The 18,029-nt window shown below is 37.7% G+C and overlaps 1 protein-coding gene across 1 annotated transcript; it reads right to left on the bottom strand.

Annotated features, from left to right (window-relative positions):
• Nucleotides 1-3,547: 3,547 nt before the first annotated feature.
• On the bottom strand, nt 3,548-15,336 carry ANKMY2 (ankyrin repeat and MYND domain containing 2; the record flags this gene model as incomplete). Its single annotated transcript, XM_010178824.1, has 8 exons — nt 3,548-3,768; nt 5,827-5,968; nt 6,401-6,529; nt 8,348-8,483; nt 9,603-9,817; nt 10,910-11,070; nt 13,220-13,318; nt 15,198-15,336. Coding segments are annotated over 8 exons (1,242 nt in total), but the record flags the coding sequence as incomplete, so codon positions are not given.
• Between the last annotated feature and the right edge of the window lie 2,693 nt (nt 15,337-18,029).

An 18,029-nucleotide genomic window follows, 5' to 3' on the forward strand; every position in this document is an offset into this window, starting at 1 on the left:
CAATCCCTAACTTTCTGTGATTCTGTGATTTTGTTATCAGAAATTATTAAATCTAAACAGCAAGTTAATTTTTAAGAAACTAAGGATAAATAATTTAATTTCTTATAGTTTCTACTGGAGAATTAGACTTACCATGTTCACTAGCAGCAACCTGTCTGTCAAAGAGGAAGAGGGATTAAAGTTTATGTCTTAGTTTTATGCCGATGCTCATTTGGTCTCAATACAGTGGAACCATGAGCTCTTAAGCATGCTGATAGCTAGCTCTGCTCTGTAGCAGCTAATATCCACTCAGGACACAGGGCCTCTGCTTACTGGTCCTTTTGGGTAGACAGGGCTTGCCATACACAAGGCACTGCCCCAAGACTGCTGACTGCTTTCAGCGCACTCTCTTGTAACCACATGGGTCATACAGTGCTGCAGACTACACCTGACAACTTCAGCTTCTAAAGCCTGTTACCACTAAGGAAGCTAGTGGCAATTGTGCACATAGATGGAAACTAATACATTTTGTCACATCTTTCACCCCCCATTCTGCCAAAGGCTTAAAGTCAGTCCTATCTGACATATCAAAGCGCTTCTTCAGTCTCTAGCTTCTCTTCTGAGTGCCTTCTTTCTCTCCTAAGTTAGTGCAGAGACAGGACAGTCTAGGCTGGCAGGAATCTCTGGAGTTTATCTGCTCCGACCTTCTTGTTGAAAGCAGGTCCGAGGTTAGGTTATCCAGTGCCCAGCCGAGGCGAGTCAAGTATTTCCAATGACGGAGGTGCCACCCTCCTTCAATCTCTTTGTGTTTAATTGCACTCCAGAGCATTTTTCTTATATTCAGATGGCTACTGTCCTGTCACTGTGCATCCCCCATCTTCTCTGTAACTACCTCTGGGTATTGTAAGACTGATTAGATTTCCCTGAGTCATCTCTTCTCTGGGCTAAGCAAACCAAATTCCTCCAACCCTCAGATGATCATGGTGCCACCCTCACAAGACCTCTTGTTTTTCAATGTCTCTCTTGAAGTGACTTGACAAAACTGGGACACAGTATTCCCGATGTGGCCTAGCAACTACCAAGAAAGTGGGGTAACTATACCTTTGATTTGCTGGCTGTACTACACTTTTGCCTTCACTGATGCATGGCACCATTCAGCATGGCCAGGGCATAATGCTGGCTCCAGGTGCTTTTTCTCTGAAAGCAGACTGTCTCTCTCTTGGAACATGGTGCTAGACTAAGGGAGTAAGCAGTGCTACTTCAGAGTAAATGTAATTTATTTCAATTTTTTTTTACCAAAATAGAGGCATAGTATTTCCAGCCTAGATTTTTTTTTCTTCCCCTGCCTTCTTTTGATTAAAGAAAAATTAAAGTAAGAATAGTTTCAGTTTTCTGCTCAGAGAATGCTGCAATTCAATGTTTCAACAAAGTATTTTATTATAGAATCTTTTTTAACAACTAATCTAGCATTTCCCCAAAAAAATATAGATTTTGAAAAGAAAATATACATTTTACAGGAGTAACTGTTAAAGAATTTTAACATGATTTCTTGTAATCTTTTTAAGCATATGGATGGGCTCAGTGAAGATAATGAGATAATTTATACATACATAATCTTTGATGGTGAAAAGTCCATCAAAACCTTAGATTTTTTGGCCCTCCCACTTCCTCTTGCAGTCAGGTGTCCCAGGAATATATAGATTAAACAAAAAAGCCCTACCATGGCATCCAGAAGCTCTTCACTGTCATGTTTGCTACCTGTTCACGTTTGCAGTTTGTAAATGTTGGATGCTGTCCAACAAGGCACAAGTCGGCAGAATCACTGACAGACAACATGTCCACCGTACTTAAAAGGTAGTGCTTTCCATAGACTCATCCATTTCAGCTTTGCAAAAAAGGCTGCATTTGTTTTAGAGCCATTAGTAAAAAAGGAGTAATGGTAGCTGTTTATATACTAGGAAATACTCAAATTACAAAAGTAATTTCAAATTTTGCTGAGAATTCCCTTTAGTTAGATAAAGAAAAACCTTGAAAAGGTCTAAAGTTGAAACCAGCAGTGTTTCTGCATTCCCAGATCCAAGAGTGGACGGTACATCCTGACTCTGCATCCATGTTCCAGGCATGCAGCTCTTGCTTGCCAACTGTCACAGAATCAGACTTGTACACCCAGGCTACAGGAGGCCCATGCATGTGAAGTGAGAATGTCACCTTATGTCCCAACAGAGTTACAGATACAGTAAACAGAATTGCCACACAGCTCCCTTCTTTTAAAAAGCTTCCCTTTATTCTTTACAGTTTACTAATCCTTGAAATTAAAATACAGGTACATTCGCTGTACAGGTGCATTTATGCATCCTCACTCTTACAGTCTTCAGAATATCAAACTTTCAATACATTAATTATAAAAAATTAATAGCCTTCTTCCTCTGTTCTGAGGATGGTCCTTATTCCTCTAAGCTGAAGGATATTGGCCTGTTAAAATACCAGTTATTCATCCAACAATTATCTAATGTCAAATTCTGTCATCCTTACGCAGCAAGCGATGCTTTCAGTTGTGACATTCCCATTGATTTCATGAGACACGGTAGTAAATCTGAGTGAAAATAGTGTAAGTTAAGGAAGATTATTTTCTAGATGATATTTAGTTGAAAGGTTAAGTGAAATCCCAGTTGTATCAATGCACAATGAAGTTTCCCATTTCATTCCCTGTGACCAGGTTGGTTCAGCATGAGCAATATTAAGCATCTTTATGAAATAATTCATAAGCAACATCCTCGTGTGCTCTAAGGCATCTTCACCTGACCCATTATTCTTGTCAGTCAAAATATTCTAAGCCATTCTGGTCTTCCCTTCATTTACCTTTGATAAACTTGAAATATTTTTGACCAAACTAATAGTGAAATAATTCTGTTGAATCACTTATTTCACGGTCAGCTTGAGACATCTGAAAGAGCAGTATAATTTAATAAAATTGCCACAAAATAGACACTACTGTTGTGCACTCACTAGTCAAAAATATTTACGTAATGTCATGAAAAGTTTAGAATTCAGATAAGTATCTTCAGAAACTTGACTGCTACTGAATTCTTTCAGATAAAGCTTCATAAAGTGGTGTAAAAAAGCACTTTAACAGTTGGCTTCCCAATGCCTTTAACTACAGTTCTGTGTACTTGCAGAAAAAAAAAATCAAAATTAAAATTAAAATAGACTTTAGGTTCTGAAAATATAAATAATCCAAATAAAAGGCTTTTAATTTTTCACTAAGTGGCTGATTAGCCACAGATACTCATAGATTTTTACTATTCTTACTGTTGGTATACACACAGATGGATCTATGCCACTCTAGTAATAAATACCTATTTTGACAATCTACAACAGAATCTGAAGTATTTCTAGACCGATTAGCCAGTATTTCAACTCATGATGAACAGAGACATGCTTGTCTTTCATAGGGAGTCTTGCATAAGCCATGCTGTAAGAACTCAGACGTGGTCAGCATAAAGAATTCTTTAGGACCCTTGAGATATAGGGACACAGCTAGAACTCTTAGTCCCTTCCTACCCTCTTCTTACTCCTCAGAATCTTGAATTTTTTGAAGAGCAATGTCAGCTAAACCACTTTCCCTTTCCCGTGGGCTCTCAGTATGCAGGGCTAGCGCCTCCATCTCTTTGGTAAACTCAGGTTCTTCCATTCGGTCAGTAGCATGATTTGGATCCACTTCTTTGGTAGCATCTGGACCAGGATCTGACTGTTCTTCACCTGTAGAACCCTCTACTAGTTGCACTTCATCTAAACAAAAGAGAAACTGCATCATCATCTGCTAGCATTTTTATTATTGAAGAGTAATAAACACCAGGAAACTCTGCATCAGTCACAAGTGTGACTTTATTGTGAGGGTGACAGAGCACTGGAACAGGCTGCCCAGAGAGGCTGTGAAATCTCCTTCTCCGGAGACATTCAAAACCCACCTGGACGTGTTCCTGTGTGATCTTCTCTGGGTGATCCTGCTCTGGTGGAGGGGTTGGACTGGATGATCTTCAGAGGTCCCTTTCAACTCCTAACATTCTGTGGTTCTGGGATTAATTTAACCAAGCTTAATCAAAAAAGACTAAAGACTCTAGAGTTCTGATTAAGTTGCTTAAGTTGTAAGATTACTCTGAAACTAACTCTACATACTGCTATCATTAATTCATCTTCAGTTTTGCCATACTTCTTTTTAATATGTAGAGGAGCAGAGTAGAACACTACAATTAGTTTAACTTTCAATTAAAACATGCTTTATTGACACTATTCTTACAATTAGCTTTTCAATGCCTGTGGGCTGGTTAAATGTAGTGTACAGGTGGGTTTTGTTCTGTTTTGTTTCAAAAACAGTATGTAGGTGATTACATAGGAAGCACTTTTGCATGTAACACACTGAAAAAAATTATTCTGTAATGAGCAGTTGGCCACAATGAACTTTGGTTGAAGTGAGTCACCCTAGAATTTATAAGATGATGGCACGGAACAGAATCAGCTATTGCACCATAACTTTTCAAGCAATGTTTTTGGAGAAGAAAAATGTTAAATAACATTTTTGCTCTGATTCTGCTACGTAGGGGTTATGTGCTATCAATTCTGAAAAGAAAGAGGGGAAAACCTAGCTGGGGGACCTTGGCACCTTCCAAAGTAGTTCATTTTGGTTTCTTCCTCTCTGTTATGACTGACAGCCAGCTAAAAACAGTCACAGCCAGCCATAACACTGCCAAAGCCCTGCCATGGCCTCATTTGGGCACAGAACTGTCTTAGGCACAGATTGAAGCATAGACTTCCTTAACAGTCACCCTTCTATACTGAAAACTCTTAAAACTCTTGGTTTTGCTTGTAGTTGCAGCTGTGGGATTTCCACACCATAACCCCATGATGTGTAGGATTTATAGGGGGGTATGATTAGCTTTTTGAAATAAAACTACTGTTGATATGAAGAGCTTTGATGCACTACCATTCACAGGGCGACTTGAAGCTAGGATGAATTCACTGTCTTGCTAACAATGCATAATCTGGTAAAGTCTATAGTGTATTGGCCACGTACCTGAAGAAGTTGGTGAAGATTAACAGGTAGGTTAGTAACACATAGTAACGTGTCAAAAAAAGGTTAGCTTCCTTTTTTAGGACAGGAGGGAGAAGAGCCATCCACCCAGATCCTGTCTCTCCTTCTGGCACCTGGCCACTGACTTGTTCAGTTAATATGAACCTGCAAGTTTGTGTATGTGGGTACCACACTGCTCACAGCTCATTGTTTTGCTGTACTGATATGCAATATACTCAGGGATTTCTAATATCCTTGCCTCCAACTTCCACAGTCATCATGATCTCATGCAACAGCAACTCTTGTTGTAACATGAACAGTTTAAAGAGTAATGCATGCTTTCTTCACATTCAAAATACCCAAGTAACCCGGTACTGTGATTATGAAGAAGGAAGTGTTACAGGAGAGTAAACATCGACATTGATTTTTGCAACTAGATTGAATGGGCTGATCCAACTTGTCCTAAAGACAAGAAGAAGTAGAGTAGCATCTAACTTCTGTATGATTTAAAGATTTGGATTTTGAAACAGTGCAGTGTAATCCAAAATGCTTTAGTTGTAGCAACCTGGGTAACTCTAGCATTAAAACCCAGATTTTAGAAAGTACTTAACATTTGTAAATTGAAAGACTAGAATTTCAACAAATGCAGGTATGCTGTTGTTACAACAAAGATTTTTCTTTCTGCCTCAGCTGTTATGTATTTTAAGACCTGTTACTATTGTTCCTTGTGGTGCAGTTAATGCAGAATTAGTTTCAGCAAGAAAATGATAGATTCTAACCTTTTTTTTGCTTGCTTTCTTGTTTCCTTTTTTCTTTGGCAGCTTCTAGTTCTTGTTTCTCATGAATTTCCTTCAAGGTCTTGCAGACTTTCTTGTGGGTAAACCAGTGTATTTTCTGGCAGTTCTGGTCACAGTACATCACCTGAAAGTTACCAGAGCTCTCAATTCATCTTTATGTACTAAAAAAATATACAATATTCTTGTATTTCATAGAGTACCAAGTTAAATCTCTCTCTGTGTATTACTTAATGGTATTTTACAGCAATTTGTAAGGTCATATGGAGTGACTGTAACCTATATAAAACTCTAGAAATAATAGTTTGTTTTGTTAGCTCTGAACATACAGAAATTTTACTCTTCCTTAATTCTTAAACATACACACTTGAAAATTCAAGTCCTCCTCCTTGTGAATTTCAGGCATCTCTCCCAGAAGTAGATGGCTTGAACATTTTCAGTGTAGGCATACATGCCATTCTTCATAAATCTACACAGTAAATAGTCAAGCATTCAAAATCCTCAGTACCTCAGTGGCGCTGTTTTTTGTGATTCATTCTAACTATTTATGAATTCTTACCATTTTACATACTGAACATCTTTTGTCCGCGCCCTTTCCCCCACAAGTCGTACAGAATTCAGCATCCACAAAACCCACTTGGCCAGTAATAGCTTGTGTAAGTACAGAAAAAGCTGTAGGATCCGAACCCTGAAAGGTAGGACCAGAGGTGGTGATGAGATGAAAAACCAACACTGTCATAAGGAGCGATATGCAGGAGAGTAACAAACCAAGCAATGCAAGCTTCAGTGCGGCCCGCTGCAGTCTGACAATGCCATAGCAGCAAGAACATGAAACTAAATCACAGAACTTCAGCTAACGCGCACAACCTAACATTTATACAGTTCAATTTTTATATATAAAGCTAACCTTATATACAAAGGGAAAAATAAAAATTATCATTTTTTACTCTGTAAATTATTACTACTACTATTAATGAAGTCAGTGTTCTTTACACGCTGTCATCCCCTTGTGGATCATATGCAGCAGATTTTTGCAGATTAGTCTCTATGCTGGCACACAGAAGGATATTTTGCTTGTCACTGAAATACTGTTGTGCTCAGTGTACTCAGATACTCAGACCAAATGCTCAGAACTTAAAATCTTCAAAAGAATTATTTCCATATTATTATTTAGATATTATTTGCTGCATCTTTCCCGTGCAATACAAGCCGTAAGATTGAGTGTATTTTACTGGTAACCATAAATTACAACTATTCTTTTGGGCAATAATGTAAACATTAGAGGAAAAAAATGTCAGAATGCCCCAGCTCTAAGTAAATCCTTAAACTCTTAGATTACCATGGAACATGCATGATCATAACTACTACGACAATGCTGAGATGCTCAGACTAAATCCAAGTAATAACTGCGCATGCCATAGGTCAAGGCCTTCCAGACAACTAAAAACTGATAGCATCTCCTCCTTCCCAGTTCTGCACAAAGGACAGAAATCCTCCTGTATTTCTTTAGAGGGAGAAGGCAGAAAAGACTGCAAGCTGTTTTAAGAAAAAAGGGACAGGAAAGAAAATATTTACTCTAAAGTGAGTCTTAATGCATCACGATGGCTTATGTTTTCACACTGTATTTTTCTGGCTTAGACAAACAGTGGGGATTGCATTAAGCCTCAGGACATTTTAGTAGGCTGGAGCCACTTAAGATGGAGACTATTTTTAATTCACTCAGCATAATCCAAACACAAAATCGTTCCACTTCCCCAGTGCTACTGCATATAACATGGAGCTCTCAGGGACCAGAGAGAACATTCGTAAAAAAATGAATAACACCACCTGTGTAAGATTTATTACGAACTAACAGGACTGTAATGAAGAGTATGTTAGCAAAGATGTATGAGGAAAACTGAAGTTAAATTTTTTACTTGTAGTTTTGATTTCCTAATTTAGGTATATGTTTTACTCTATACTGCATCATCGTGCCTCTCCTTGTGATAAAAGGAACTTCACAGAATGGTTTCCCTTTTCCTACCATCATATATTACCAACTTCTTGTGTCCACTAGAAATGCATTAAATCTAAAAAATTATTTGATCTGAAACTGTATTTAGACATTGTGAAAATAGGGTGGAAAATGGGTTTTATCTGTGTTTGATTCTACAGTTTGTAAAAGCAAACTGGCAAAAAAAACCCTGAATGAGACATCCTAGAGTAGGAAAAGCAAGCTCTGACACGGAAACAAACTGTTCTAATTTTCTTTAAAAGCTGCGGTATTTAAGCATTCATTATAGGCACAGACAAAAAAACCCCAAAACTACTGGTTGAAGTATTTTAGAGTGAAAAATAAAATTCCAGTAAAATAAAATTCCAGTTTGCCAGAGAGTTCAGGGACATTCAAAAACCTTTGCTTAATACAATACATTGCAGAAGCTGAGAAACAGAAAGATGGCTTAGTTAAAATGGAATTTACTATGCAAGATGCTTAGAAAGTATTTTCTTGATAGGAAAAACTTACTATTTCAACTGGAGCAATACTTCTTACGAGCTGCTGGAGCAAGGTAGCTTCACAGTAAGGAAATTTTCGGATACTTTCTCGAATTAGCTTCTCTTGATATACAGGGAAACCATCTTTATCTCTCCCTTTCAAGAGACTAAATTTTTTAAAACCAAAGTCAAATAAGAAATCACATAGTAAATATTCAAGCACAAATACACAGCATGCTGTACTCAGTCCTCCTGATTATGTCCTCTTTCAAATTATAGACAATTATAATTCCAAATAATTTGGTAACTTCCAATGCATCAGTGTTTAAAATGCAAATTAAACTATTTTTATTCTAATACACAATTACTGTGAAATATAAAGTAACTAAATGTATGCTCTGAGACCACAATGCTCTAATTCAGCCACGCAGACAAAAATAATCCTCTACAGGTAGGCTAGTATCTACATCAGATTGAAGTACTAAAATGCTTTGTTGGGATTAAAAAAGAGCATTGTAAAAATAAACACTAAAGAACACACAATACCTTAAAATACAAATTCTGCTTATGTTTAATAACAAGTTATAGTCCTGATTCTTCTATCTTTATCTGGTTAGCTCCTACTTTTCTCTATGGATCACTGATGAAATATTTGATTTCAGTATGTGAAAGCTGACTTGATAACTTATTTTCAATTTCATGTAGAAATCCATGGAAGTCTATGGGTAATGTGATACTTCTCAAAGCTGAGCCATTCACTGTGATACTTAAGAGTAGGCAGCTGGTTTTGTAACTCTGAGTAGGTTCTGAAGATCTGTCTAAGTGATCTAAGAGTCCAAGTCTCAGCCACAGCCGGTGGGACTTGCAGTTCTTGGTTGCTTAAGTGTTTTTGAAAATAAAATCTCACCCTGAATGACTGCTGGAAAGCAAAATGGCAAAAGAAATGTTCCCAGATGATCCATATCGCAGATTGAGAAATTATTTTTTCAAGCCTATCAGTCCCCTTTTTTCTCCAGCACATGTTGCTCTCTGCTGCTCCATAGTGTACGTCTGATTGCCAAGCTCTAACCAGTTCCAGCAGGGAACTGAAGCTCTAGGAACGTTTCCTTTGTACCCCAGGAAAGAGGGAGTCAGTGCCATGCTGAAGTGACTGCAACTGCGATTATGTCTAAATTTACTTGGCATAGCCTTTATCCAAGATAATTCAGTCTATTACAGTTGTCGTTTTCTGATATCTGTAAAGCTGCTCCATACCTATGCCTTCAGACCTCTCCAGAAATACATACCTTTTGATAAATCCATCTAGTTTATCCTCTCGCTCTTTTAAGAACGTAATACATTTCTGGAAGATGCAACTGATGTAGTGCATTTTCATAGCAAGTACTTCATTCATATCTTTCTGCTTCATACATTTCTCACAAATTAGATCCAGAACCCTGTAGCATTTCTGCAGAGCTTCTACTTCGGCCAATAGAGGGTTCTCTTTTACCAGCAACACAATCTAAAGGAAAGATTGCAGAAAATGCAATCCAATTAGGAACTAATATTTTTAAACTTGTGCATTAGCATTAAAGTTTATATAGGTCATTGTAGCTAAATTTCAGCGGAGTTTCTAATATTCCTCTGCTTCCATCTTATGCAGGCTTCCCCATCTTTTTTTCAGTCATTATTAAAGTATTACTATCCAGTATCCTGTAGTTCACAGTTCCCATAAAAGACATATTCAAAATTAAGACTGATATTAAAATCAATAAGGATTTTTTTCCAGAGTAAGAACCTGAAGAATCAAAACCATTTCAAAAGAAACAGTTACAGAAACTACCATACACTGGCCTAAAATGTCTTTCTTTTTTAACCCCTAAAAAACCCTGGACTTGTATGGTTTAAGCAGTTTCATAGAACACATCAACCTCACATAACCTCGGAGTACTTCAGGTAGACTAGTAAAGCACTGAACCAACCATTACAGGAGGACATTGTATACTCTACTCACTGAATTAGCTGCCAGTGGCGCATTACTGTTTGTATCTACTGCAGATACCTGCTTGTCTTTTAATTTAGGTGTATTAGTCTCTCTGAACTACACTGGAAGAGCAAACCATAAAAGACGTTATTTTCAGCCAATATACTGGGAAGTAAAAATAAACATCTCTTGCCCATATTTTCAGACACAACAGCAGCAGTAGGTGTTACTGTGGCGAACTAGTGAGGAAGGCAGGTAGACACATGCTGAGACAGACATTGAGAGAACAATGAGATTTTGTTAGGATAGGAAATTGGTTTATGTTTCCACTTCAAGTGGGGCTAGGGAAAAAAAAAGCCAAAAAGAAAGCTATTTATGGTTATTGATACAAAAAATAAGAAGCTCTCCACTTAAAGGTGTTAGTTCAAGATTCTGGTGTATATAAACACTGAAATAGCTTCATTTTTGTGTCATGTCTAAATTTTGAGCCTGATTCTTTCCCATTTTCAGAAGCATCTGAGTTAATGGATAATGCTTTTGATCTCAATTCTACTCTGAAGAGTTGAATGCTTTCTGACAAAGAAACAGTTCCCATGCCAACAAACTGATACAATTAACATATTACTCCACCTTAACAGGATGCATATTAGTAGTGGTAATAATTTTATGTAGAGGCCCAGCTAATTTTACTGGCAGTTTTGGTTCTTTATCTAAGCCTTGTGGTTTAGTGTAGTAGTCCAGCCTTTCACGTGGAAAGAAGTTGTTGATGACAGTCACACAGTCATGTTGACCTAGAGGCACACAAGAAAAAAAAATCACCAATAAAATTAAATAATAACCCAAAAAAGGACCTAAAACCATATCCAATATAAGCAATATGGGTGAGCATTACCCACACGGAAGCTTAGCATGAGGTGCTTTGCACTGGTAACCCACATCTCTTGCCATTCTTTTACATTCAGTAAGTGTAACTTTGACATTCAGTAAGCGTAGGTTACTGACTCCCAGCAGGGAATGACTTCTTGAAATTTCATTTTGAGAAGTCTCTCCCTTTTCCACATCCTCTTTCCTCAGTAAGCCACAACTACAGAATGGGTATTTCTCCCTAGAGTTACACTAAACATAGTGTCACGTTGGTGTTAAAATTTCTCAAGAAAAGTTCTCTCCACTTTGTACTTTCAAAAATTAATGACATTTGCATTGGGACTTGTAAGTTTTCAGACCTGAAACAGATAGTACTATATTAACCTAAAGCAGCAGCAATTATAAGAACAGAACATGCTTAAAATTTACCAAAAAAAGGACTGTGATGAAAGTAACAAGATGAGAAAAGTTACACCCCCTTCTTGTTTTCTACATCTGACAACATGATGGATTACTTGGCTAAAGGGAAAGTAAAACTTGGCTTCTCTAGTTCAGGACCACATTCTTTAAATTGATTGATTTATCTTGGCACTAATCCTATTAATCAGTAGAAGACACAGCCAACCAAGTTCCAGCATTTAAAATCCTCCGCTGTTTTAGAAGAAACTGTTCTAAGCTAATAGAGCACAGAGTAAGACAAATAACAGGGGAAGAAGTATCCTCACTTCCCACACATAGACAGATCAGTTAATGTTGATTGGACAGAGAATAAAAAAAGAACAGGAATAGAGTCCAATGTTCAGACTTTGTAGTTACAGAGTAGCATTATCTCAGTATGCCTGAAAAATATTTATTGTGTCTTGGTGACATGATGAGATTTTAAACAGTTCTTCAAAGTTGGAGATAACATTCTCCATTTGCTATTAATTCAGCATCACATTGGAAAAGACTCTCCAAACCCGAAGTAGAATTAATAGGAATGAACTTCTCTGACATATTAAGTGAATAGTTAAGGCTTTGCTGCTTGAACCTTGAGTGACCAATGTCAATCTTTTCCTCTTTAAAAGACCTGAATGAGGTATAATTGAAATTGAAACTGCACTAACTCATTGTTCAAGGAAGTAAATCTAAATGGGAAGGTAGGGTCTTGAATGCAGAACACCTAATGGACTTGCAAGAGAGTTCTCAGACACTTCAACAATATGAGAAGTTTGTGCTGAAGTGAAAACACAGGTCCTTGCTTTTGCTTGTTGGGAAGGTCATCTGGACAGCAACAGCTGATTCATTAAAATGACTCCACTTTTTCTGGTAGTATTTTATCACAGGTCCTTGCTAGAATTAGAGAAAAAGTGGTATATTTGGGAACATTAATCCAGGATTCTCCCAGCACAGTCAAGATGGGTAAAAAAGGAAAAAGGGGGAGGAAAAAAAAAAAAAGAGACAAGAAAAAGAAACATAACAGAAAAACCAGCCTGGTTCCATGTTTTGCCCAGGATCACACAGCACACTGGAATGACAAATCTCTTACCTTGTTCTGGTCCAGTTCAGGTCAGTAAGTACTGACTACCTCAGAGCAGGTTCCAAGACTTCTTCCTCTCCCAAAGGCAGAGGGAGAAGAGCAGGAGGTGACTCATCGATAGCACACAGCATGCTCATGGCAAAGCTCGGATGAGAGTTCCTGACTCCTAGCGCTGTGTTCATTGCTTCCCACAGAGTAAGCTCCAATTATGCACTTTGTACTGCAGAAGCACATACCTGCACTTCATACAGTGTTGAGTTCTGACAACTCAAATGTCAGAAGCTTCCTCTTACTTTTTTGAAAAGTGATGACACTTCAAAGCCTTGCACACCTGGAGAGCAGCAGCATCTCTCCCGTCAGATAAGATCATTTGTGTTTTTATGAAACAAAGCATGGGAACAGAACACAAACTGACTCTGTTATGGGATGAGATGTGGAAAGAAAGCTGAAGAGCTGCATCAGTTCATAACAGGTCATTAAATAACGTTTACTGGATAACAAATACCAGAATCAAACATTTTACTTCTTTAGGAAATGATAATAGACTTTCACCTTACCCACAAAAGCAGCCATCTGAGCTGCTGTCCTTCCCACAGAGTTGACAACATCAGTCTCTGCTCCAGCCTCTAGCATCATCCAGGTGATTTCTTTGTTTCCTGAATTTGAGGGGAAGACATGGGGAATGAGAGAGAACACACCAAACCTTGTAATTCTTTATGTTGTGGAAAAACAAGGGGTAAATTTCGTAGAGACCAGGAATAACACTGTGGGAAATAAATGTTCTTAGTGTCATTACTTCAAGTGTGGATAAACAGAAAGGCACGGTGCTGCCTACTTATTTATGGTTTCAGAGGGTCAAAGTAAAAACTAAATTCAAGCAGGGTATAACTCTGCTCTCTGTAATGCACATTCTAGCTTATGGGAGTTGTATGCATGTAACTACACTAGAGCTTGGTCCCTTTGGATAGCAGTATAGAAGCAAATGCTACTAATCTAGTTTGACAGTTCAACTACAACATTTGCTATTCTAAGAAGAAAAACAAATCCAGCACTATTATGTAGCTGGAGCACAGAGAAGAGAACAGATTGTTCCTTTCTCCACAGCGGGAACTGGGTGTTCAGACTGGGCTAAACACCAAGTAAAATGAAGCTAAAATTTGATGGGAAGATTAGATGACTTAATTGGTGCCCTTCAGAGCCTAATAAGGACACTTGTCACCACTCGTGCTGGTTCTGCTTTCAAAGGTACTCTTACTTTATCAGGATTTGTGCATATACTAAGTACAGAAAAGCGAATATAAAAAAAGAAAGGGATGGGAAATGAATGCTTCTGATTTAAAAACAAAGGCATTGCATCAGTAGTGCACATGTACCTTTTGCACTTACAGAAAATAGACCTTAAAGTCAATGTTTAAAAGCATTCAAACAGAGGATGGTTGTTATCTGCAGTTAAAAGCTCAGCTGTAAGAAGATGGTAAAATTCCAGCATTTCCCATAAAGCTGAAGTCATTTAAGAACCTCTGTGAGTTTGTTCCCATCTATCAGCTGCAGCTCTGATACCGCTCAATGCCACAGAACACCAAAATTTCCCAGAACTTTTTACCAAAGTTTTAGCAGAAAAGCAATCTGATGATCTAGTTAAGGTTCATTTACACACATGTACCTTTCTTCTTTATGCTTAAGACAAAAGAAGGCAGAGTTTAAACTCTACCTGCTAAGAAATTTTACTTCCCTAGAATCTCCTTTCTGGGACAATGTAAATGGCCTAGTAAGGAAGATACTTAAAATAACCCAATATTCCCGAATCCAGTCTTTTCTCCAGAAGAGAACTTTTCTGGTTTTTTTATGAAATGTCTTTTTCTCAAAGAAAAAATTGTTTCTTTCACCAGAGAAAAAAAAATAGCAAGAGGAAAGCCACTTGAGACAGAAGATATATACAGCTACAAGCACTCTCATGAAAAAAAAATCATGTAAGAGCAGAGGGAAAATTAATGTGAGGAAACATGTTTTTAAAACTTACCAAATACATTTTTAAAAGCTGACAAGATTAATTGCAAAAATAACGTAGGAAAAAGGCAAAATTTGAAAAATACTGGATTGATTTGACAAGCCTTAAATGTTACTAAAAAGCTACTGATTTGGAGCCCTAAAAAGGCAGTTTGGTGCAGCACCTTTTTCAGTGTAACACAGTGTAATTAAACAGAACGTATCCCAATGCACAACAAAACTGTCACGGGAGACTAAATTCTGAGATCTGTAACAAACAGGACAAAGTACAGATAGACTCCCATATGCCTCAAAATGCTGATCAAAATCAATTTTTATATGAAAAAGCTCCCAAGCCTGAACAGTAGCTATCATGTTCCACTGTCCTGATGATTCTACTGGTCTTGACATACTTGCATGGTGCACGTAAGTAATGGTAAACCTGGATAATAAAAACATGTCAACATTTTCCTTTAAATTATTAATTTATGGTGAATTGTACCCATCAATGTAATGAAAATCAGTGAGCTAAGTTCAGTAAGAAGTTACCTGAAAGTCCAGCAAACATCAAGGCAGTATATCCATGCTCATGTTCATTGCAGTTAACATCAGCTCCATGTCGCAAGAGCAACCTGCACATGTCTACCTTCCCCTTGTAGGCTGCATGCATTAGAGGGGTCATGCCATGCTAGCAGAAGAAAGACGAAGGAAGTAGCATACAAAAAAGAAATAGTTATATCTCTTGATCTTAATACCTTTGATAATTTTTACTTGTACATACATATTCAGTATAGCTACCAAAGCCTCACATAATATCTAAGTTAGCAACAACACAAAAGCTCACAAAATCATCATAAGAATATATGGTTACTAACATGCAGTACATTGTCCATTTCCCATGTTACTTTTCTGGTTATGCTGTGCTCTACATTTGAAAACAGACCAGTGCTGAATAAATGAACACTAGTTACTGCAAATTTGTCATTGGCCTTTTGTATAAGACTAAATACAATTAATTCTTCTGCTGGGGGAAAAGCTTGTTTTAGAAAATTTGCTAGGTTCCCAAGTTATTTCTATTTCCACCTGCATGATAAGATAAGCAACAAGAAAACTAGGAACAGGCTCACGTTGTTTCTGTGATTACAAAGATTTGCAGTTTCTGAAGCACATCATGCTCGTTTTTAGCCATGACTACTGGTAATTTTGCTGCCTTCCTCTCTCCCATTTATGCACCCTTTTGATATTGTGTCTGTGATCTTGCATCAGCCAGAGCTCTGAAAGCCCTTGTAAAGACACACAGCTCTAACAAGACTTCAAGCCTCGCCTTTTGATAAACTGCACCAGCACAAAAAGGATTCGCTTCAGCAAGAGAGGCACCAAGTTTTCATTAGAGTTGCACTGGTGTCATTATAAATACAAACTGGGCAAAACCTAGAGGAGATTTTCAGAACGAAGGTGAATTGTTAGTGCAGGCTCTCGCCCCCTCAAAGGGCAAGGAAAAGTACATTTCTGTTCGAGAAAATTGCATGACATTCTGTTTTTAGCATTTGATGCACTTTTTCCAATATGCTGTTTATGTTCACTTGACATCAAGTCAGGATTCATGTTATCAGCCAAGACATAGTAATTGCCCAAGAATATCCTCCAGCACTGAATACAAGGGAATGTGTTTTAGTTTGTCCCTGAAGGAAATCAAAATGGCATTTTCTTCCCTTTTTTGCAGGTTAGGGCTGTGTGCATGAAGACACTCATGTCCACCATTACTGCAGCTCTGTACACACATGGTGATGTGATACGCTGAAACAAGCCAATTGTCAGTTTGAGCCTTAAAGTATTTTTGTTTCAATGTACAATAGAATAGTATTTTCACTAATCCCCATCCTAACTGAAAAGAATAAAAAATTATTACTAAATGCATTGTATTTTAGTAACCCAAAATATTTTTGTAAACTGCAGTATAAACTGCCATTAAAGAAACAAAAGACCTGAAGAGATCACTTCACAAACATGAAACAAGTTTGTGAGTCATACAGAACTACAAGAAAATCTAGCAAAATATGTAAGAATTACTAACTTAATACATAAAAGTCTATTTCTCTTCTATTCTCTTCTACGCCATTTTTACGGGCAAATCCCAGTCTGGAGTCATAGTATAGATTCACCTCCTTTAGCAGCGCAGAAAAGTACTGCTATAAGGAGATATGAACACAGTAAAGTTTTTGACTGGAGAAGGAACTTTAAGAAAACAATGACTTTCAGTTCGGTTGTATCTTGAATGCCACTTGTTTCAATTAAAAATTATGTCTGAGGATTACAGGACAAAGGAAAGGGTGCGGTTTTTTATCATCCTCTCCTCCTGGGAAACTTTTTAAGTCTTTGATTAAATTTTGAAAGTGTCAGGCTGTGGTGTGGGTCAAAAAATGTATCAAGCAGAAAACATGTAGACAGTTGTTAGAAAATTTGATGTGAAGTCACACTAAGAGCAGCCTTTCACATTCACAGCAAACAGAAAAGGGACAGGCTAGATACAAGCTTATCTGAAAAAACTTGGTATCCTCTATTATGTCCCTATACTGAAACTGAATGCAAATACTCTTCTCAGGCTGAATAACAAAGACAGGTCCAGCAACAGGCTGTTTCCTGACAGATGATGTTTGGATTATCAATACAACAAATTCAAAATAATAAACCAGCAAACAGTTCATTAAGCATCCAGATGAAACCAATTATTTATTCCTCCAATATAGGATGAATAATCTGTTTTCTAGCTGCTACTGTGTAACATTCCTCTGCCCAATTATCCATTCTCTCAAACTCATTCCCTAGGACAAAAATGAATTTTCCCAGTTTCTCATTTACTTTGTAGGGATGTTACATGGGTTACAGGAAGCAAAATTAACATCTCCCATCTTCTGCAGAGCTGTATATCTGACTGTACAATAGGAATAGTTTGCAGTGCCTCTAGAAAACCAACCACATTGTGAGCATTTAAACACCCATGCTGACTGTGTATGAACACAGACATGATACATCTATACTTTAAAAAGCCACTGTTTTGTGGCTACTACACTGATGATTCGCTACTGAAGTTGCCACATAGGCTTGTGCTACTCAAGAGAAGAGAAAAAGCCAAGTGGTCCAAACGTTCCCAGTGTTTTACACTTCTCATGCTGACTTCACCCTTCTTCTCAGCCTCGGAAACCTGTCCAAGAAGTGGTAGACTTGGGCTGGATCACACTGGAGCTGCTCCCTCAGCAGGTATGCAGCTGTGCCACAGCATTGCATGTGGACATACTAGCTACCTACCTAGAGTTCAAGTCAGAGGTGAGTTGGGTGAGAAGACTGTAAGACTGTACTGGGGCCAGTATTATTCAATATATT

Source organism: Mesitornis unicolor, unplaced genomic scaffold, assembly GCF_000695765.1.
Source record: "Mesitornis unicolor isolate BGI_N332 unplaced genomic scaffold, ASM69576v1 scaffold38802, whole genome shotgun sequence".
Lineage (NCBI taxonomy): Eukaryota > Metazoa > Chordata > Aves > Mesitornithiformes > Mesitornithidae > Mesitornis > Mesitornis unicolor.